This window comes from Anopheles cruzii, chromosome 3, assembly GCF_943734635.1.
Source record: "Anopheles cruzii chromosome 3, idAnoCruzAS_RS32_06, whole genome shotgun sequence".
Taxonomy (NCBI): domain Eukaryota; kingdom Metazoa; phylum Arthropoda; class Insecta; order Diptera; family Culicidae; genus Anopheles; species Anopheles cruzii.
Window position 1 is genome coordinate 16645064 of NC_069145.1, and position 21282 is coordinate 16666345.

At 51.1% G+C, this 21282-nt stretch overlaps 5 protein-coding genes across 6 annotated transcripts; 3 read left to right on the forward strand and 2 right to left on the reverse strand.

Annotated features, from left to right (window-relative positions):
* Positions 1-857: 857 nt before the first annotated feature.
* Positions 858-13884, forward strand: LOC128273141 (mucin-19). Its single transcript, XM_053011061.1, has 6 exons — positions 858-1161; positions 5028-5308; positions 6507-6868; positions 6938-7183; positions 7846-10532; positions 11638-13884. The coding sequence occupies exons 1-6, from the start codon at positions 858-860 to the stop codon at positions 12978-12980; spliced, it is 5223 nt and encodes a 1740-aa protein (XP_052867021.1). The 3' UTR covers positions 12981-13884.
* Positions 13885-14048: 164 nt separating this feature from the next.
* Positions 14049-14640, reverse strand: LOC128273146 (U1 small nuclear ribonucleoprotein C). The gene has a single exon (XM_053011068.1). It carries the CDS (start codon positions 14604-14606, stop codon positions 14148-14150), a length of 459 nt encoding a protein of 152 aa, XP_052867028.1. The 5' UTR covers positions 14607-14640; the 3' UTR covers positions 14049-14147.
* Positions 14641-14983: 343 nt separating this feature from the next.
* On the forward strand, positions 14984-17344 carry LOC128273145 (deoxynucleoside kinase). 2 transcript variants are annotated; one of them, XM_053011066.1, is made up of 5 exons: positions 14984-15127; positions 16221-16554; positions 16627-16745; positions 16802-16953; positions 17010-17344. In XM_053011066.1, exons 1-5 carry the CDS (start codon positions 15064-15066, stop codon positions 17160-17162), a joined length of 822 nt encoding a protein of 273 aa, XP_052867026.1. In that variant the 5' UTR covers positions 14984-15063; the 3' UTR covers positions 17163-17344. The 2 variants fall into 2 exon arrangements, with proteins under 2 accessions (XP_052867026.1, XP_052867027.1); XM_053011067.1 differs by lacking the exon at positions 14984-15127 and adding an exon at positions 16069-16153.
* A 240-nt stretch (positions 17345-17584) lies between these two features.
* On the reverse strand, positions 17585-18948 carry LOC128273143 (p21-activated protein kinase-interacting protein 1-like). Its single transcript, XM_053011063.1, has 2 exons — positions 18780-18948; positions 17585-18706 (listed from the first exon to the last, which is right to left on the reverse strand). The coding sequence occupies exons 1-2, from the start codon at positions 18852-18854 to the stop codon at positions 17600-17602; spliced, it is 1182 nt and encodes a 393-aa protein (XP_052867023.1). The 5' UTR covers positions 18855-18948; the 3' UTR covers positions 17585-17599.
* Positions 18949-19126: 178 nt separating this feature from the next.
* LOC128273144 (CUE domain-containing protein 2) lies at positions 19127-21274 on the forward strand. The gene is made up of 6 exons (XM_053011065.1): positions 19127-19278; positions 19407-19584; positions 19670-19814; positions 19885-20101; positions 20177-20337; positions 20403-21274. The coding sequence occupies exons 2-6, from the start codon at positions 19419-19421 to the stop codon at positions 20593-20595; spliced, it is 882 nt and encodes a 293-aa protein (XP_052867025.1). The 5' UTR covers positions 19127-19278; positions 19407-19418; the 3' UTR covers positions 20596-21274.
* The last annotated feature ends 8 nt before the right edge of the window (positions 21275-21282 follow it).

Here is a 21282-nt window from a genome sequence, read left to right on the forward strand (position 1 = left end):
AGAGAGAGAGAGAGAGCGCCGCGGAGGCTTCGCAACATCTGCTACGGTTCCGGTGACAATCCGTGGCCTGGCGGGCCCAAATCGTTTCCCGACACGAGCGAACACTGTCGCGGGTGAAGAAAACGGACATCCGGCCGGTGGCCAGTGGTCTTAGCAACCGAAGAACGCGAGCGTCCCACGGTTACGTTTTCTTTTTCCTTCCGGCTTGACGTCTTCTCGGTTCCGACGACAACATCGAGAGCGATCTGTCAGTGAGTGGTGAGCGCAGCTTCCGCGCAGTGCGAGAGCGAGAGCGAGACGCGGCGATCGTTTCGCCGACGCTCACCGATTGTGGCGATGGCTGTGTGTGAGTGTGGTCGCGCCATCGCCGGTTGAATCGGGTGTGTTCGGTGCCGCGGCCGAACGTCGGATCGGTTGTTGTGCGCCATCGCTTGAACACGAAACACGGAAAGGAACCACGGAATACACGGTTCTCGGGAAGACGCTGATCTTGCCCCCGAAACGCAATCCGAAACGGGCCGTTCCCGTTCCCGGTCGGTCGGTCGGTATCGGAAGAGTCCGTGGGCGGCCGAGAGTGTGTGTGCCGGAAGAGCGTGAGAACGGAGGGCCGTTTCGACCAAAGAATGCAGCATCATCGCGCGGCGAGTGAGTGAGTGCTGGAGCAACGGGCGCCCCACAGCACCCCGCCAAGGTAGCAGCACCTTGAAGATCGGGGCGAAAGTTAGCGAAAAAGATCGTGCGAAGGAAAGATTCGGAGAGTGATCGTTCGCGTCACTGTGTGTGTGTTTGTATGTGTGTGTAACTCCCTCGCAGAGGGTTCCAGGTAGCGACCACCCAAGTGAAAACCATGAGGCAAAATGCCGTTCGTGCAGCGTGTCGTAACCCCCAAGTACGTCGCCCGGTCGTCGCCGACGGTGGCGCAACTGGCGACGCCATCGCCGGCCATCCCGGTCGCGGACAACGAGTTCGAGGCGCTGACCAACATCACGCTCAGCAACGCGCTCCGGCAGCTCGCCTCACTCGTCTTCATCTCGAACCAGATCTTCACCGAGCTCCACCAGGAGCTGTCGAGCGTTAACGAGCGATCGCTCGGCATCAAGCAGCGCATCGATCGGCTGTCGCAGAAGGTGGACCAGTCCGATCCGAAGCAAGTCCCAGTCCGTAAGTATCCGAGGCCCGCGAGAACCCACTTAACCCGCCCGTCGGAAGGGGCCCGCCTGCCACCGCTGTTTGTGTTGGGCCATCAATCAAGCGGGTGGAGTTTAAATCAATAACTCATTACTCCAATCGTTTGCGGGACCAACACACACACACACGAACGCCAGTCGGAAAACCAGATATTCCGGAGGAACCTTCTGGAGAAGGTCTCTCTCTCGGCGCTGGAAGATGCTGGAGGCAGAACGAGGGAGCGAGAAGGAAGAGGACCCACGATGCTGCGTGTGACGCAATGCTGCCGCCACCGTCCGTCCGGGTGCTTCCAGATTCCATTACCACCGCGCACGCTCTCTAACATAAATCCCGGAAACAGATAAACCACTCTTTCGGTACTTCGGTTCCTTCGTTCGCCTTCATCACGGGGACGACGGGCCCCCTAGCCTTTTAAGGGCTAAGGCCTTTGGGTCTATGCAGCAGCCGGAGCCTGCGGCGCTGCCTTAGGGACGGGGTTTTCTCGCCACCATTTCTTCTCGCGCTGCTCGGCGTCAACTTTTAAGAGCCTCGAAGCGGCTGGCTGTGCGCACAGTTGTCACACGCGCCGGATACGACGCGCATTCCGACGCATTTTTTCGAAGTGTTTTCCAAGATAATTGCTGCCGACAGTACCCCAGTAAGCGAGCCGGAGGGGAGTGCCGAAACTTGCTGGGGATACGACGGCGCCACCGACCAAGTACTCCGTTTGCGGCTTCGTTTGTGCCTTTGTGGTGGTGGTGGTTCCTTTCACGGCGACCGACCAAGGTGTGCGCACACACTCTCCGAGCAGTCGAATGGCCGTCCGTTTACGGCCTTGGCCAGCAGTTTTTTTTCTCTATTGCTTAAAAGAAAAATATTAAACCACCAGCATGCAGCAGCGGCCATCAATTATGTGTCTCCGCACGGTTGGGAGGTTCGGAACACCATTTCATTGCCGATGATCGCCGGAATACGTTTCATAAATCAGCCGCCCGAAGGGGTTAGAGTTTATGGGAAGCCCTGGGGACGCGTCATCGTTAGAACGATGCCAGTGAGCATTATGCGGGGCGTTTCGTTTCAATTGACGAGGCATCTTTTAGATCGTTTTTCATAACAACGTTGCGATTGTTTTCAACACAAACGGTTTACAAACAAAGCTTCGGCTCGATCGATCGGGAGCGTGAATCATCATGTTGTGAGTGAGTGAGGTGGATTACAAAAATGTGCCGATGCGTGCCGGTTTTACTCGATCGAGGTCCGGGTTGTGGAACGTGACCCGTGCTCATCGTCACCATCGGGTTGTTTAGAACGGAGGTTAAACAGCAGAGTTTGCGTTAATTAGGTGTACACACATGATTTTAACTCGTTTTTTGGGCTTTGTATCGGTTTGCGTTGGGCGTCCAGAGCGTCTCGTAATGGATAGCTCTTGGCTGACCCCACCGAATACATAAAGTAGCGTTCCCAAGAAGGCTCACAGAAGGCTGTGCGAGGCTTAAGTGATGTTCATCGAATCTACAATGTAACACATTGACTGAAAAATCTCGAGTTATTCTTTATTCATGATATTCTACTCATAAGTTTGTGAGTTATTGTGCGCTGAGTCACACTACTTTTATTTTTTTCAAAACAAGGAATCAACAACAATTTCGTGTTAAAATTTTATACTGCTTCTTGATGGAGAAAAATACCGTACAAACGAAGCAATGTCTGAAAAAGTGTTATAACTGCGTCCAAATGAGGCGACGGAATACCAGAAAACATAAAAAAACCACAAAATCGTTTTGAATGATCGAAATGTTAAGTTGCTTCAGTTAGCTGACATTGTAAAGACAATCAAAGAAAGTTTTGGTCTTACGTTGCATGAGCATTTGACTGTGAGAAAGTCTGTTCAAAGCTCACTGTCAAGACAAGCTCAAAGTTCGCTGTCACTGTTATTCCAACACAAGAACCTGCTAAGGATTCTGAGTTGTGTTTGGCCATGTTTAAACGCTACAAACCGGAGTTTTGCTTCGATATGTGACAATGGATGAATTGATCTTCAAATTGCTCACACGTTTCGTAAGAAATGTCGTTCGAATGAAGCGGTTTTCGTTGAAACAAAGGCCTATTTTGAATCAAAAAACATAAATCGTTCCGCAGCAGTGTTACTGAAATGTTAGAGCGTTGCTGGAATGATTGCGTGTGGCTCTCGATGGAGGCTACGCTGATGATCAGATCCTATTTTGAAAAACCAAAAATCGCTTTCTCTTAGACTCGAGACTTTTCAGTCCATGTGTTAGCCAGGCGGGCAGATTTTATTTTAAGAAAGGTAGCTTCTAATACAACCAAATACGGGCCGGTTTTTTGATGATTGACACGCACCGCTGCAGACGCGCAGCAGCAACAGCAGCAGGAGCAGACGCAGACCAGAGAGTCTTCCCTTACATTCCGGGAATAGCGTGCTGCGGAGCGCGTAAAGCACGCGCGCATCCGCAGCGTTCCTCGGTCTGAATCATTTTATGCTCCTCTTGGCTTCTTCCCTTGCGCGCCGCATTGGCGTTCTGCGGTGGTCCGTGTTACCTGCGCGAGAACTAGCGAACAGCAAGCCAGCTAGCACCGAGAACACAGCCGGCATATGGAATGAGCTCGCACCGGTTTCGGGTCGCACTGCAAAACCCGCCTAGCGCCGTTGTTGAGTCCGACATCCGTCGGACGCGCAACCCTTGCGGGGCCGCCGGGCAGATGTGCTTCATTTCCATTAATGCGTCCGTTTTGTGTTTTTTTTTGCATTCAGGTTGTGCGTTTTCTGTGTGGTTCGGCCAAATGAAAGCCGGTTGTTATTTAAATCCTACCACCCGACCGAGGAATGAGGGAGAGTGAGAGAGGACCCCGAGATGGTTGGCTTTTAAAACCCCTGGCCGCCGGGTGGACCCAGATCTCAGGACTTCCTCTCCGTGTTCGGGGTGTGAAATGGTCGGCACACCTCATGACCCTCGGCCCTGCTCGGCTCGGTCTTCCCACTGCGCGCACCTCACGAGGGCTGACAATGATGGAAGAGCAATTAAATTTGGCATTCTGGTTACAGACAACAATAGAGCGCGCTCGGGTCGGTCGGTTGATGGCGGAAGGCACAACATGGCCACGCCGTATCTAGAACACCGGCCGGCGGCTGTGGTGCGTAACGTGCGATGTGCGTTCGCGCCTTCGCTGCAATCAATCACACGCCACGTGAAACGCCGCCACGCTGCGCTTTACCCCATGCGATGCGAATGGCGGAAATGCAGCGCCACACTTTCGTCGGGTGTGACGAAGATCCAGCACCTGCTTGCCGGATTGTCGAAGGCGGTCCAAGGCGGTCGCAGCATCGTTTGCCTAATCGAACTAGGAGAAACCCGTAAGCGTTTCACGAGCCCGCCGCGATCGCCACGCTTTATCTCCGTAGAGCGTTTGTAGTGGCCATTGGGCTGCGGGTTTATAGTTTTTAAATGGTGACCCAACCCCTATTCTGCCGTATCTAAACACACACACACACCGCTTTGGAGAGATAAAACCAAGCCAAGGTCTGTCCCATGCCCCGGGAAGGCGTTTCGATCGCCAAGGCGTTCGGCGTTAATTTTAAGCCCTCCGTTCAAAACCAACGCTCACCGGGTCGTGGGTCCAAGGTGTGTGATCGCGATAAAAGTAAAAGCAAATTAGCATTCCGATTGGTGCGCCGTGTGGCTTCGTTAGCCTATCAGCACCACGGGGTAGCGGTGGCGGTGGCTTGGCCCACTCGGGAACTCGTCGAAACGGGCACTAATTTGTTTCCATTTTTTCGTGCTGCCGCTCTGTTTCTTTCGTTTCACGCCTTAATTGTCACGATGGTCCACACACACACACAGCGGAGAGTGACCTCGATGCGTTCGTTCAGATCAAGAGCCACTACAGGAAAACGTACCATGTGGAAACCTCGCTGTTCACGGTGGCAACCCGCTCGGAGACGCTACGGGAGATGTACGAGGCGGCCGCCAAGACGCCGGTCACGACCATCGCCGAGATGGACCGCATCGTGGGCAACGTGGCCGGAAGTAGCTCGGAGGCGTTCATCTGCACGCCGGTGCTAAGCCGCCAGCGGCGGGCCGCCCGAGCCCACAACGTCGACATGGACATCGAAGTCAGTCTGGTAGGTATCGCATTACTACGACTATGGCGGCTGCTAATAACGTACGAATTGGGACGGATAAATCAGCGGGAATCAGTAATAAGCGACAGCACTCCCCCCAGATCAGGGTCATATCCGGCTCCGCAAGACCGCAACATCTCACACACCGCAAACAGATTCATTTCTTTCGATTTTCATCAGTTTCCCGCGGTGGTAATTTGATCAGACGTGTCCCACCCGCCCCGATACAGGTGACCGCGTTATCGGCATGAATGGTGCGGGGGGGCCGTTACCCCGCGGTGTGATTGATGCACTGTGACTTTGCGGCCACAACGAGCCACACACGCGTGCTTATCGAGTGCCGTTATCGATGGGCAAACAATCGACCAAGTTCAGGCGCAAACAAACTGCGGTGCCCTACAATGTTTGGCTCCGATGCTCTCGAGGTTCGGTGCTTTAAAATTTACTCCATTCGATGTATCCATGTTCGGATTTGATCAAAAGTTTCACAGCCATTTTTCGAATGTTTGCCTTTGCCTTGACTGGATTATCGGTGCACGAGGCCGGAGTTTGTAATTGTTTGTTTGATAAACAACGGGGCAGAGCACGGCAAAAATTGGTACAAATATTAACATTCTTGGAAAAAATAATATGAAATTGAGAAGGGCAGTAATACGATACAATATTCAGTGACAATCCCCCAAAGGTCAACAAATTCAGACCAAAAGAGAAAGTTATTGAATGGCCTACGCACCACTAATCTTGACAGTCAATGCTTTCAATATACTGCCCTTGGTCCAGTGTCGAACGAAGAGTGGCAAACGGCTATGGCCTGTTACGCCTAACAAATAGGCAACTGCCGGCAATTACCCAAATGCTTTTGAATCAAGTGGCCTCGGTAACGAGATTAGATTGCACTAAACGACCTAGCTAACTTCGTTCTTCGAAGAGTGGTTCGACGCAGGTTGAAAATCGATGAAGCTTCTGCGCCGATAGTGAACCATTTTAAAAACAAATTAACTAATTGAGTAAATTATACCCTTCGTTCGTGTTGGTAACATTTTTTTCTCGGTTTTCGGCCGACTTGGGACTAATATCTGAACGAGACATGAACGATCTAACGTTGTGAATGAAACGTGTCGTTTTCAAACAAACATGCCACAAAAAGGGCAAAATGGTCTTCTGCAAACATTCTATGTATACTTTCCATCATCCACAGCCTACGGCCGTGCAGGATCTACGCAAGTGGACCTCGGCGGAGGCGATCGGCGACGTGACGACGGGTGTGGCTTGTTCGGTGAAAATCACGTCCAACAGCGCTAGCAAGTCCGTCCAACCGAACATAACCGACCGAAGCGTTCCGGCGGCGCTCACAGTCGTCGCGGAGTCGGATTACACCGACGCTGGAGCGGCCACCACCAGCGGCTCAGCCAACGAGACGAACCTCGATGCGATCACGTCGCTGTCCGAAACGGTCGTTCGTGACTCCAGCGGCGGCAGCAGTAGCGGCGGCGGCGCTGACGATCGCGTCGATCATCTCCTTCCATCGCCGGCCGAACAGTGCCGAGTGCTGGCATCGAAGTACGTTTACACCACATAAACATAAACCGAGTGCACCAATTAACCACGTTTTGTGCGTTCCGGCTCCAGGTTCCCAGCGGAGACGATACAAATCGACACTTCCGGCCGGGCGTTCGATCGCATGTCCTCGACCCGCAAGTCGCTGGTGTGCTACATGAGCGGGCGAGCGAAAAAGTCCCACCAAGACCAGGACGGCAAACCGGAAGAGGACAACACGGTGCGGAGGCGATCCCGGTTACGGCGGCCGCGAGGCAAAAGACGCAACACGATCGCCGGGACGGATCAGCGCGAGATAGCCGAGGTCATCGGCCAAGGGTATGTGTGTTGTGCTTTCGCTTTCTAGAACAGATTAGAATTTTTGCGCAGGGCGAGAGCGGGGTGCGCGCCATCGTGGACCACCCTCGGCTCGGCTTACCCAGTTGTGTTGTTAATTTTTGCGGTACCATTTGTCAGGCGCGGGAAGATAGTAGATCAGGCGCAAGCACTCGGGCAGACGCCTGCCGGCGTAACGGACTCTCTCTGTCCCCGCCCGTCTGAGGGGCCGCCACTGCAAGGTTTGTACTCCCAAGGCTCTTCCCCCGAAGGGCGTGGAAGTGTGGTGTTTTTTTGTTCCATGTTGTTTGGCCCGCACCGGTGTGATCATATCTAGCGCTTTGTTGGTTTTTCTTTATTCTTTATTTGTTGATTTTGTTGATTGTTCTCGTTGTACTTTAACCTCTCTCTCATTGATTGGTGTTTAACAAACCGCGCAACGCCCATACTCCATCTCCATCTCAGCGTTCCGAGTTTTAGGGTCGGCAGTTTTGGCTTCGTGGCGAGTCGCGTTTGGCGTCGAGTTGTAGATTTTTTCGCGTGTATTATTGCCTCTGCGTCTGCAGTATTTCGAGCGGGCGGGTGGGCCCTCAGGCCTCGAAATACTGGAGCGCGCTTCCGTTGCACTACTAAACCGAACCCGTTACCTATGTTGCCTTCCGCAGGGAACCGGAAGCGACGGCGGCGACGGCAGCGAGCACGCAGCAGCAGCAGCAGCAACCGGCGTGTGACTTTAGTGAGCTGCTGCCGGCGATCCGCAGCAAGTCGGGCGATCTGCTGCGCAAGGAGCCCTCGTTCTCGGCCGAGTGGACGAAGAGCTTCAACAAGATGTCGCACTTCAACTCGCTCAAACAGTGGGGCATCAACCGGCTGCGGATGATGAACCGAGAGGCGCGCGATCAGAAGGATCATGATATTGACGACTTCAATATCCACGATACCACGCTGGCGCGGCACCAGAGCGCGGGCCGGCGGAAGGGCTCCGACCGGGAGAAGCGGCTTTCGCACGACCGAAAGCCGTCTTACTCGTCGTCGGAGCGCAGCTCCAGCGGTGGCGTGATCAATTCGTCGTACCTGCCGGCCTCGATCAATCCGGTGAAGCTCCGGGAAACGTCTACCGTGCGGCGGCAGCGCAGAACCGCGCTCGGGAACCGGGACGAGCCGCACTCGTCGAGCGGCAATTGGAGCGCCAGCTCGGAGTCGGGCCGAACGTCGATCGGAAGCGAGATCACGACCAACACGCACCCGAAATCGAGCGCTTCGAGCTCCTCGCTGAACCACAGCAGTAACCCGGTCAGCTCGAGCGCCCCGCCGAGTTCGATCGTGAGCCGCCGCCGGTTCTTCAACACGTCCGCATCGAGCAGCGTCACGAGCGAGGGCACCATCACGCCGGACTTGCAAACGTTCGATTACCACGACGAGGGTGGCGAAACGAGCTCCGTGTACTCGTGCGACACCGAAGGGTACTACACGTCGTTCCACGTCGATTCAGGGCTGAAGACGCTGAAGGAAGAGGAACCGATCACGCCGCTCCAGTCGACGACGGCCCTGTCCAGCATCACATCGTTCTCCAGCTCCGGCAACACGACGGTCGTGTCGCAGGAGAACGAGTACGATCTGTACGGGAAGGGCTCCACCTCTACGACGACCAGCTCAGCCGGGACTATCTGCACGGTGCTGGCCGAGGGCGGTGCTAACGCGAGCGGCTCCAGCCTGCCGAAGATTCCGGAACGTAAGAGCTCTCTGACGAAGCTGAACCGCAGCAACAGTACCGCCAGCAATGGCACACTGGAGCGGAGCTACTCAAGCAGCACGCTCGGTAGCACCCTGGACAGTACCGGCACCATCAAGCGCAACGGGGTGCTGATACAGAAGGAGGTCATCAAGGCGCTGCGCCAGGACAACAACAACCGACCGGACGTAGCCGACGGGAACACCGTCTCCGGCAAGGGTTCTGCCGAAGCGAAACTTCCGCCGACGGCGGAACCGGAACAGTCCGAGTCGTCCGATGTGGAGTGCGTGGAACGTACGGAGCGGTTGAAGGTGAAAACGACCATCAACACCAGCCGCATACCGTCCATGTGCATAATCACTCCGACGAACAGCGATGACGAGCAGCAGGGCGGAGGCGCGTGCGGTGGTGGCCCGCCACTGGCGAAGGGCAAATCGTCCGACAAAGCCAAACGCCCGTCGCTGCCGGAGTCCAGTTCGTTCGAGTTGAAGAAACCGAAGGACTTCTGCAAGGCATCGTTACTTCCGCTGAACAATGTGCTCGACCGGATCAAGGGTGCGCTGCCGCACCTGAAGAAGTCTCCCACTAAGGAAGACTGCACCGTGGCGACGGCGGCTGCGGCGGCGCCACCAAACGAACCCGCTGACGGGGAGTACGTCGAGATATCGAAGGGCCGTAAGACACCGAACGAGCTCACGGTAAGACGCAATCTGGCGACGGTACTTTCCGGGAATCTGAACGAAGAAACGGAGTACGTGTCGCTCAACGAGCTGCCGTGCAACATCAAGTGCGAGAGCACCAGCGTGAGCTTCATGCACCTGGACGACAAGTGCGCGGCCACGGGTAGACGGACACCGAACACCAACACGGCAGCGCAAAATGGCAGCCTCGGTGGTGGAGGAAGCAACAACGCGACCGCCGTTGACATTCACACCCCACGCAATGCCACCCCCGTCGCTGCGCTGAAGGGTGCTGCGCGTGTGAAGCTGGATGCGAATGGGAGAGTAATTTTCTCATCTGACAGCTTGAAGCGACGGAAGGGGGCGCACACAACGTTCGCACCCGGACCATGCGTAAAGGACGTCTCGGTACGCGAAGCGCAGGGAAGTGGTAAACAAGGAACAGTCGCTACGCAAAACGCAACACCAACGACGGCCGCGACGTTGAATGACCCATCAGCAGCAAGAGACGGCAACCCTCGGCAGCAGCAGCAGCAGCAAGTGCAGGTCGTCCCCGGCAGTTATCGAAGCCTGAAGAGACCGCTGGTGTCGCCACGGTACGGTACGCCGAGCAATAGAATTGTCCCGATCGGAGGAATCGCTGGTGGCAGCGCGCTGGTGGAACCACCGAAAAAGACGCTCGTTGCGACGATTCTTCCCAACAGTGCCAAGCAGCAGCAGCAGCCACCGCAACGAGAAGTCCGCGAACTGTCCGCCATGCACTCGTTCGCACCCTATGCTGCACCCGGTGCAAGGACATCATCTCCACACCACGGTGCTCCCCATGACGATGGTGCTACTACTGCCTTCCCCAAAGGTGCTCACGTAAACGTACAAAACGTTGCGTCCTATCGAACGGTAAACGCTGGCGGCGCCACTGCCCTCAAGCCGTACCCCGAAGGTAAGCGTGATCGTAGTAGGCTCCATCTTCACCGGCAGCACCACAGCCACCGGTAGAGAAAAGTGCAACCCACCCTTCCGGTCGGCCAAACACACAAAATCACACCCAGACACACACAGACACAGACACACATCTCATTTTGATCACCCCGAGTGCACACTCTGAACACGCCACATCCGTTCAGGGATTCATTACGGCATTCATGCTCATCTCGTGCCAAAAACTAACTCGCACCGCAATCCACTCAGTGTACATAGTAAGCCATGTGTGTTAACCTAGTAACCAGAGCGGAGCCACAGGAGCTGTTCTCCCGTATCGTGCCAAAAAACGCTTCCGCACAGCTTCCGGCTGGCTTGTGTGTGCGTGTGTGTGCGTATGCTGGGATGGGATATTCTGTTCTACACTTCCTTTTCGGCAATTCGCTTCTTTCAATGTTTAGTTACTAGCTTCTGTATTTTGTGTATTTTGCTTTCGATGGGCTGAAGGGTAACGGTGTCCTGTTGGAAACACAGAGCAACATCGGGGTCTAGTTCGATTGGAAGGTCGCGCTAGAGAGCTGTTTGATTCTGTTACGTTTTGATATTTTACATTTCATGCAGTTTGGTTACTTCCAAGCCAAACTAAGGGTTTACCAACATTTTCACCAGGTTCGAGTTTCTTTTCTGTGTTTTTTTTTTGCTTTATAATAAATTTTAAGTATGAGAAAAGCATTTGTGTTATGTGTTTCAGAATTCATTGGCCGGAGTATCGTTCATTCCGCTTGTCTGTCGTATGTGTCGTACTTTAGAAGTATTCTAGGCAATAGTCAACGAGGTTATCTTTTGTTGTATAGTTCCCTAGTAACTCTTCGTCCTGGACAGGGTTTCCTGCTTGAAGAAATCGGCATAGTTTTCTAGAATAAGATGGTCCTAATTATAGTACAGGATAATACTTCTTACAGTTTACCTCTAAACCTGTCGTAAAGGACTTAAAGATTGCACTTAGAGAGAGCGAGAAAGGAGGCACAAAACTGCACAGTAGAGGGAGAACACAACACCACAATCCTTTCGCTAATCCGCATCAAGCGCTCACCTGAACCCCGTCTGCCCTCTGACTTCTTTCGCAGGTGCTCGCTCGTTGGATCGCTCTAGCCTAAGAAACTGGTACCCGGACAGGGTGACCGTTGATGGCCGGTGCGCTATCGTACCACGGCCAAACTATTCTCGGACCGTTCAAGCTCCGAAGGACCACGAACCCCCGCGGGCTCTGATGGCCCCGGGTAGCTTTTCTACGCCACGCCAAGCCACGGGTAGTCCGATCGGCGGGGATAATCTGCCACCGGATCTGCACAGCCTGTACGCGGTTCCCAACAAGCCAAAGCCGTCGCCCCTTGCCGTCGGCCGCAGCAGCCAGTTGGCCAGACCGATGGACCGTAGTCTGAGATCGATTCTGGCCGAGCAGAGCGAACTGTCGCCGATCAAACCTTGCCAAACGAATCCCTTCAAAACGTCCACCCCCTCGAAGGAGGACGAGCTGCTGTCGGTTAGCTCGCAGCTGCAGAACAAACTGTTTTCGTCCGCCGTGCGGTCACTAGGCAACAGCCCGGTGCACTCGGGGCGGTCAACACCACGCGATATGCTCGAACCGCAGTCGGGCTGCGCCCGCGGACGGCACAGCTGGGCGTCGAACAGCATCGAGGTGCCGAAGACGTGCTCCGACCGGCTCGGCACACCGAAGACGAGTTTGATGGACTTCAAGAAGCTGCTCCTTGCGCACGGCACGAAATTGCATCCCAGCCCCGGTTCCAAGATGTCGGCGGTGGAGATGCTGAAGAAAAGTAAGGAGACGGTTAACGTGCGCCCGATGGAACGGGAACAAGTGGGAACAACACCGAGGCACAGTGCAGGACCGGGCAGCATGACCATACTGGACATGTCGGCGTCACCGAAGCTGTACAGCTTCCGCCGAGCGGCCCAACACGGCAATTCGTCGCCAACGAAGAACCTAGGCGGTGGCAAGGTAGGTGGTGGTGGTGGCCCCCGCTCAAACTGGCGATTCAATAGCCTGCGGGGCGGTGTCATTTCCACCGCCATCCCGGAAGCGAACAGCGAGGAAGAAATCCTGCCGCCGCTCGATAGGAACGCCACCGCCGCCAATGAACCCAGTGTTGCGCCGGACAAGGTGACCTCTGAAGTGGAAGAGGTCGAAGACGTTAGCATTAGTAGCTTTAAGGAGAACATCTTCCTGAAGGAGGATGAAAACAATTTCATGAAGGGCGAAGTGCCACGACTGGCCAAATCCTTCGCTGGCTTCTCCACGGCGGACAGCACGGCCATCGTGCGAGGTCGGTTGGTGAAGGACCTGAACAGCGCCAAGCTGCTAATGGCACGGGACCAAGAGGGACGCGATGCTGAACAGAAGGAAGCCGATTCACGGGCAAAAGCGGCCGCACTTGAAACGGCCCTCTAAAGGGCATAGTCACTGGCCACCCTTCCAGTGTGTGTAGCTCTTTTTTCTTTTTTTTTTCCTTATATTGTCTCGCTTTTTTATCTTAACGACAGATCCGCCCTCATAGCTTAGTGTAAGCGTGTACTCTTTTACGTGTTTGGACCGAATCGTAATTTATCTTTATTTATTCTAATTTATTTCGAGTTTTTGTTCATCTGTTGTTTAGATGTTTACGATCAAAAAACGTGAAAACCATCATCATGCTCACCCCTGTCCTGCCAACTCTAGGGACCATTTACATTTAAATCGTCTTTTAAATTGCTTTACAATCTTATGAGTCTTTTTGAATAAGAAAACTTCCCTCCCTGTCTCTTGACACCATCTTGGATTCGTTTCGATAGTTCGTTCGTTCGTTCGTTCGTTATCGTTTTCGATAGGTTCTAAAAGCCAAATTTATTTGCTAGAGAATAAAACAAAAGACGGATGCTAACGATTAGTGCTAAACTCAACCCGTGTGTAAAGAAGGGCGCTTTAGAACGAGGAACGTCGAATAAAAATTTGCTCATTAAAGGAACTGATTTCGCAATTGACAATGATTTCGAAGCTAAGCTAGTTACAACACAATAAGAGCAGCAAAAAGCAAGTATTATCAGGCAAAAGAGGCATTCAATACGCTGATAAAAAATAAGAATTTCTCGCTGTAGTTCCATATCAAGGCTATATAGCATTTAAGCAACGGTCGTACGCATTTACATTTCTTTTTGGGATATTTTTTGTTTGTTCTCGTTTTCGCATTAGCGGTGTGTTGTCGGGAATACGTGGAGTGTTAAGGAAGAGAGAGAGAAAGGAAGCGAAGAAATATTCGGAATCTTTCCAAAACTATTGTTGCATAATTTAAAGAGAAATTTAAACGAAGCAATGGAAATAAAGCCTAAATATATAGTATTCTACGGGCGCCTATGCGGGGCATAAATGCAGTTGCTACGTTGAGAAACTTCATGGACCTCTTTGATTGTTCGGATGCTAGCGGAAAAAATGAATGCACGAGAGAATGTGTACCATTGTGTATGTATATGTGTATGTTGTATATCGGCCAGATCCGATATTACGACGTATATTTAGGTTTTTTTTTAAATTTCAAGTACCGTTCTTAAGCTTAGGTGATATTGAAACGAAGGTGAGTGCATTTTAACTTTTCGTGTTAAGCTGCGGTGGCGCCCCACTCATCACCGGTGGGCGCATACCAAGGCCCATCGGAGGCATTCCCATTGTCGGTACCATCATCGGCGGTGGACGCATTCCCATCATCGGTGGCGGAAGTGGCCCGTTGGGTCCCATCAGCAGTGGCGGAGCACCGGTAGGCATACCGGGGATGATGCCGGGCCGGGGCGGCATGTTCATCGTCGGCGGGGGGATGTTAATGTTCGGCTTCGGTGGCCCAGTCGTGAACGGATTCTGGGCAATCTTTCCAGCCTTGTACGCAGCGGTCGTCGCGTCGATCAGATGCTGCGCCTGTTCTTCCATCCATTTTTGGTAGTAGAATTTCACATTGTCCTTGTGCTTCCGGCCGGTGCAGTGCGTTTTGCGAACACTCGGCGAATCGTGCGTGAGGTACGTGTCGCAATAATCGCAGTAATATTTTGGCATCGCACGGCACTGTTTTCTTCACTGTAATTCGAAACAAAATAATGCTTGAAATGTTTGGACCACTCAATTACCCGTAGCTGTCATCAAACCGAGTTCAGGGTTTAGTCAGCAGCTATATGTTGGGAGAACTGAGCACTTTGAAAAAGACGTTTATGAATGGTTTATTCATTTGATCACTGTGATTTAAACACATTACATTAAAAGATTATACTTCTGTTACTAAGAAACTGTTAAAAAAACGGGTGTTTTTTCGTTGAGCTTTTTTTCCATGCTCACCCTGCTTCTATGTACCTTCGCGTGCGGGATCACTTCTGTGTAAGGACCTTGAGACTGACAGCTGTTTGTTTACTTAGTTGATTTACCAGCCTCCGATAAGACACAAAGTTGTGCGTTGAAAGTGGCTTGGAAACTATTTCCGTATTTTCATGAAAATTCTTGTACGAAGTAGTGCCGCGAAATGTTGGCTAGAACATCCCGTCTGATGGCCAGATCATGCAGTTCATACACTGGCAGTCGATTCGGTAAGACGGGTTCGTACAATCGATAGTGTGTTTCATAATTTTAGCCGGCTTCATTCAAACGGATAATTAATTACGTTTGCCTCAAAAGTCGTTCCCAGTTGAAGTAAGATAGATCCTTTGAAAGTAAGTTACGCTAGAAAAATGTTGTCGGGAGTTCATTTGGAGCAAAAGTGTATTGCTAAGCGTTGTACAAATATACTGAGAGAAATTGTGAAAAAAAATCAAAAAAGCGATCAAACCGAAGAGCCATGCTCAACAAACCATGTTTTTCTTCCTCGCATTTAGTTTTTGAACCTCATTTTGCTAAACAGTAGCCGAACCAGAACATTTCGCTGAACCAATTAGTGCAAAAAGCAGGTAATGTTTCATCATGGGCAAAACAGCCGAAGGTTGCTTTGATTGTCATTCATTTCACACCACCCTCTAAATTAATACTTCACCGTAGAAGAATTGAACTATTATTAAACGTAGAAGATGTGTGCTGGAAAAAATCGATCCAACGGTACAATTGCGTAGCAAAAGACATTTCTGGATCTTAAAGACTCGGACCGTCCATAACTTAAAGTATTGAGCACGAAGTCATAACCACAACTTTGTTTGTAAACATTCGTTAGGGAACAAATTTGAACGATAAGGTAATTGAGGCTTTGTTTAAAGCATATACTGGCGCTTACAATAATTTAAAAAAAAACTTTACCATCAGTAAAATGCTCTATCTTAAGTCTCGTTGCGCTCGTTAGCAGTGAAAAAAATATCTCGAGTATGACACTGCGCAATAAGATCAAACTGTTGTGTCGCGCAGCTTGACGCAGCTTTTGGCGGGTTTTAACGCATCTGCCTGGGTTGGTGCGTTTTCGCGCCCAAACCGAGTTTTCCCTCATTCGTGTTTTTCCTCTGCTTGCGTGTCGACGTCTATCTACAATAATCTAGTTTTTGACTACGCCTGGCATTCAGGTGCGCAATTTTTTTTTCCTGAAGTAGTCATAAAGTTTACTACTTGTTCGTGTTTCTATCATCCAGTGCTCGGTGGGTTTTGTGCAGATATCTGTGTTGAGAGGAATCTAAAGTGTTTCTGTTTGCTTACTTCCCCAAGGCCGGAACGATCTAAACATGCCCCCGATATCGAACGAAAAGCTGGGCGCTGAAGGCAAAAAGCCGTTCACCGTGTTCGTAGAAGGGAACATTGGCAGCGGGAAAACAACATTCCTGAACCATTTCCAGAAGTTTGACGATGTTTGCTTGTTGACTGAGCCGGTGGAAAAGTGGCGTAACTGTGGCGGTGTTAATTTGCTGGACCTCATGTACAAGGAAGCGTACCGATGGGCTATGCCATTCCAAACGTACGTCACTCTGACGATGCTCGACAGGCACACGAGCAAGACGGATAAATCGGTAAAGCTGATGGAGCGGTCGTTGTTCAGTGCTCGGTAAGCTGGCGTAGCTTCGTGACGAACCCTGATTCGCTAAATGATTTAATTGCCATTTTTAAATCCCGCTAGACACTGCTTCGTGGAGAACATGCTCGCCGCTGGCACGTTGCATAATGGGATGTACAATGTTCTCCAAGAATGGTACGACTTCATTTGCTGCAATATTCATATTCAGGCGGACTTAATTGGTAAGTAAGTTGAAGGAGAAATGCGTAGCATCTTCATTGTCTTTCGTTCTGTACAGTTTACCTGCAGACCAGCCCAGAAATTGTGTACGAGCGCATGATGAAGCGTGCCAGGTCGGAGGAGAGCTGCGTTCCGCTTCAGTACCTCAGAGAGCTACACGATCTTCATGAAAACTGGTTAATACACGGAACCGCTCCTCGTCCAGCACCGGTAAGATCGTGCGACATTTAATCGAGACGAGCTGCTAATTTCATTTGGTTCCGTAGGTTCTAGTTCTGAATGCTGATCTTGATCTGAACACAATCGGCACGGAGTACGAGCGCTCCGAAACGAGCATTTTGAAGCCCATATTAATCGAGAACACACAGCAGCACACCATTCTTTCGTCGCCTTCCAAACGGTCCAAAACCGATTTCTAATTTGCGCGGAAGGGCTTTTGGCAACTCGTATTTCCATACTCTTAATGACTTTTAATTTACATATAAAACCATTGATTATACATTAATAGAATTGGTTTAATTAGTGCAGGATGTTTGTTTTACTAGCAAAATTGTATCAATTTGAAAGGACGTGTGTTTCAATAAAAGCGACCAAGTGAAAAATGTAACGGTTATCGTAAATGTTCCTTTTTCTTTTTAGAAGTGAGCGTTTCAATTAAGAAAATTCATAACACACTCATAAACACCATACCCGTAAATACCCGTAACACCCGTTTACACATAAACACAAGATCTCGTGAATTTCCTTTAGAATTCGACATAGTTCAGTAATCAATCGTGTAAATATTTGCTTTTGGTGAAATTATCTTTATTCAGCCTGCTCCGTATCAAAGATACACATTTTCACAAAAAAATTTTCATTTTTGTTTTTTGTTCTTTTCTTTTTTCTTCATTCCGGTGGCCTTCATTTTCATTTGCTTCAACTTTTTCCCCTTTTCATTTAGACGCTTTCGCTTGCGCTGCACCGCGGCCAACTCAACCGGATCCTCGGTTTCTACCACAACCCGTGCAAGATCGCGCGCTACTTTTGTGGCAATTGCTGCCATCTTCACGGCCCTCGGTTCCGTTGCTTCTTCGACCGCGGCCGTTTTAGACGGACCTGCATCCGTCCGCTTGGAGCTTTCTGTACTCCTCAGCACCAAACAAATCGGGCGACAGCCACTTTGTTGGGTGCAAATTTCCGTAAAATCAGAGCCTTCTAATCGCCACAGCGAAATGTCCCCGGCACTCGATGCGGTTGCTATAAAACATCCGTTGCTAGCGATCGCCTTTACACGGGTGTCGTAGATTGGCAGCTGCTCTTGCTGTTCGTCGTTGTGAATGTTGAAAAGCAGCAGATGTCCAGTTTCCAGACCCACGGCAATCTCGTCGTCGGACAGCCAGCAGATTGCGGTCGGTTTGGCATCACATTTTACCGTGCGTACCGAATGTGTCGTTTCCACGCTGATCACGTCGACCACGCGCGCACCAAGAATCGAAAAATGATCGCCGTCCGGCGACCACTGTACATCGGATACGGTGTTACCGTATTTGGTATTGGTCCGGAGTGCCGTCGTGAAGAGTGTTCGGCCCGCAACCAGATCCCACGTTTTGAGGGTCATATCAGTGCCCAACGTTAGCGCCAGCGTGCCCTGCGGATGAATCGAAATACTTTGCACCGCCGCTTTGTGTGCATTCTTCCACGTTCGCGTAACGGTCAGCCGACCCATGCTGATGGCGGACATGTCACCATCGCTGCACCCGGCAAACAGGTGGCTTCCGTCCTTCGCGAAGGCGACAGCGTTAATTGTGCCGTCGTGGTGCAGAAACTCCGTGATCTGCGTACCGCGCTCCACGTCTAGTAGGCATATTCTGTCGTCTGCTCCCCCGGTCGCTATGTACTTCCCATGGGATGCCATCGAACGTACGGAGGATGTGTGAAGGTGCGCCGCAAATGCTTCCTTGAAGTAAAGCTTGCTTGGATCCTTTGAACAGCAAAAGCAAAATCGTTAGTCATTGTTAGTCAACGAGCAGTACCGACCAGCACCAGGAAGTTACTTTCTTGGACGGCTCGGCACGGTAGCAAACAGTAAACTGCTCGTAAGTGCCCACAACGATTTCCATGCCGGCCATAGTCAAACTGCCGGCGCCTACCGGGTTCGGTACGAATAACGAAAGCACAGAAACACTTTCCCGTTTCACCGCCGGAAAAACATGCGTTCAATGTTTTGATGTTCAAGCATGTCACACAGTGCCACCATTGTAAGCGGTTCCCGAAGGGTTCGGCTGTCATTGCGTGTGACAGCTGGCTAGGAACGAATTCTCTTCTGGCAGCCCTGGTTTTGTTTGGATGTTTGGGATTAACAAAAAATAACAAATCTTGACCATCAGGATCGGATACTGGTTCTGGAAATATCTGTCGAAGTATATCGCGCCCTGTTGTGCAAATTGATCCACCGAGTTCCTTGGACGTTCTAGTGTAAATTCCTTGACGCCGCTTGCAAAAGTAAACCGCACAAGTGTCGGGAGAACGAATCTCATCGAAAACTCAGGCGCGGTAAGAATATCGATTTTTTCCGACCCTCTTCTTCTGCCCAGTCAGTCGGATGGGATGTGTCGGAGTCTTTTTTCCTTTTTTTGCATTTTTCGCCTTATCTCGGTACGCCGTTCGCCATCCGCTTGCAGCACACTACACCAATGACCAATATCGAGCAGCACCATGACGTGGTTAAGGACAGTTTCTTTCACTTCATCCGGAAACACATTCCGCAAGCCGATTTGAAGATAGTCGACGATATCGTTCTCTCATACGTAATATCAATCCTTGAGGAAGCATCCCAGGATCCGTGCTTTGATGTTGAAGGTAAGTTGGCAGGCCTTGTGCGGTGGTTCGTATGATGTGTGTCTTCGGAAACCGGCAAATCTTGGTTCGCTTTTCCCCGGTGTAGGCTTCATCGAAATGATGTCGGCGTATTTCAACGACTTTGCCAACATTGAACCGGCGACCGTGTGTGCATGGATTTTCGAGCTGGAAAGTAAAATCTCAAACAAGAATCAGATTCCCAGCGCAGAGTCGGGCAACCTATCGCTCAAGTATGGGTTAGTCAGTATGGGCACGATTGGCGCAGAAATTGCACGTTTTTGTGTCGTACTTGTTTTTTAGTTCCCTGTCGCTGGCCGACATGATACCGGAGGAAAAACTGCGCGGTCGTCATTCATCCGAAAGCAGCGACCGGGAAGTGCTCGGGAACGATGTGCACAAGCGAACCCATCGTCTGTCCGACAGTGACGGAGGGTCGACCGAAGGGCCCAACTTCGATCTGTTCGCCGAGCAGTGCGAAGTGCTGCAGGAGATGTTTCCCGATAGTTCGTTCATTGAGGCACGTCGATGGCGATCGCTGGTGATCGTTAGCCGGTTCACTGCAACTGATTTCCGCGTTCCTTTATTGCCACAGGTTAAGCATTGCATCCTGATCGCGAATGGGGATGTAGATCGCGCCACACAGATACTACTCCACCGCCAGGAGGCTGGCCAAAGCCTGAAGGGAACGTCCCACAATATTCAGGCCAACAAGCCTATCGACGAGCATGAGCTGAAAAATCGTATCATCTCGAAGTAAGAGTTACGTCGAGCAAGAGAACAATCCTGGACGCTGTAACTGTGATTTGGTGGTCTTTCAGGTACTCGTACGTCGATAAGGAGGACAACCGAGAGTATAAACCGGTCGCACCGAAGGTGGAACCGAAGAAGCTGATCCGGTATCGTGACAACAAGATTGTCTCGCTCAAGGGCGAACGCTACACGGAGGTGTCTCGCCGGGGCGGCGAAGAAGAGACTGAGCTTAAGAAACCTAAGAAACCTATTTGTCCGTAACTAATGATACTCATCTATAATTTAACTAGTTCATAGCGAAACGCCCCAAGCTTCATTGAAGCTGTAGTGAACGTACGCGAGCAGACGAACAATAGTAACACGTCGCAGTGGCGAAACGGTGCGCGAGCAGAGCCCAGTGCACGGATTATTCCCCACTGCGCGCGCGTCAGTCGGTCAGTACGCGTTGGACAACCCTTCCCCGTACGGTGATAACACCGCCACCACCATGACTATTAGTCATTCTTCTCGAAACAAGCAGAAAACTACGAACCAATTCGCATAATGAATTGAACGGTCCGATAAGTTCACGTTACTGTAGTACCGGAAATTTGGTGCCGCGCAAAACAGGAAGCTACCTTATTTCTCATCGTATTTTATAATTGTACAAACTGTTTGTATTGTATGTTAGTCAGGCACAACGTTTATCGAACGACTGCCGTACTTAAAATATCGTATCAACTAGTGGAACCGATGCCGCGGAAGGATTTGTTTCGTTTTTGTTTTTTTTTCTTTCCGTGCCCAGCAACGGTCCGTTTCGGATGTGTTTCGTGGTCGGTTTTACCTTCAGTTCCTGGCTACGGAAACATACAGGGCGTATGGCTTTTACCGTGCATTCCCACTCTCCTCCGTAAGCTTAAGTTAGTCGAAGTGAGTGTATAACGAAGTATTTGATGGATAAACATACAA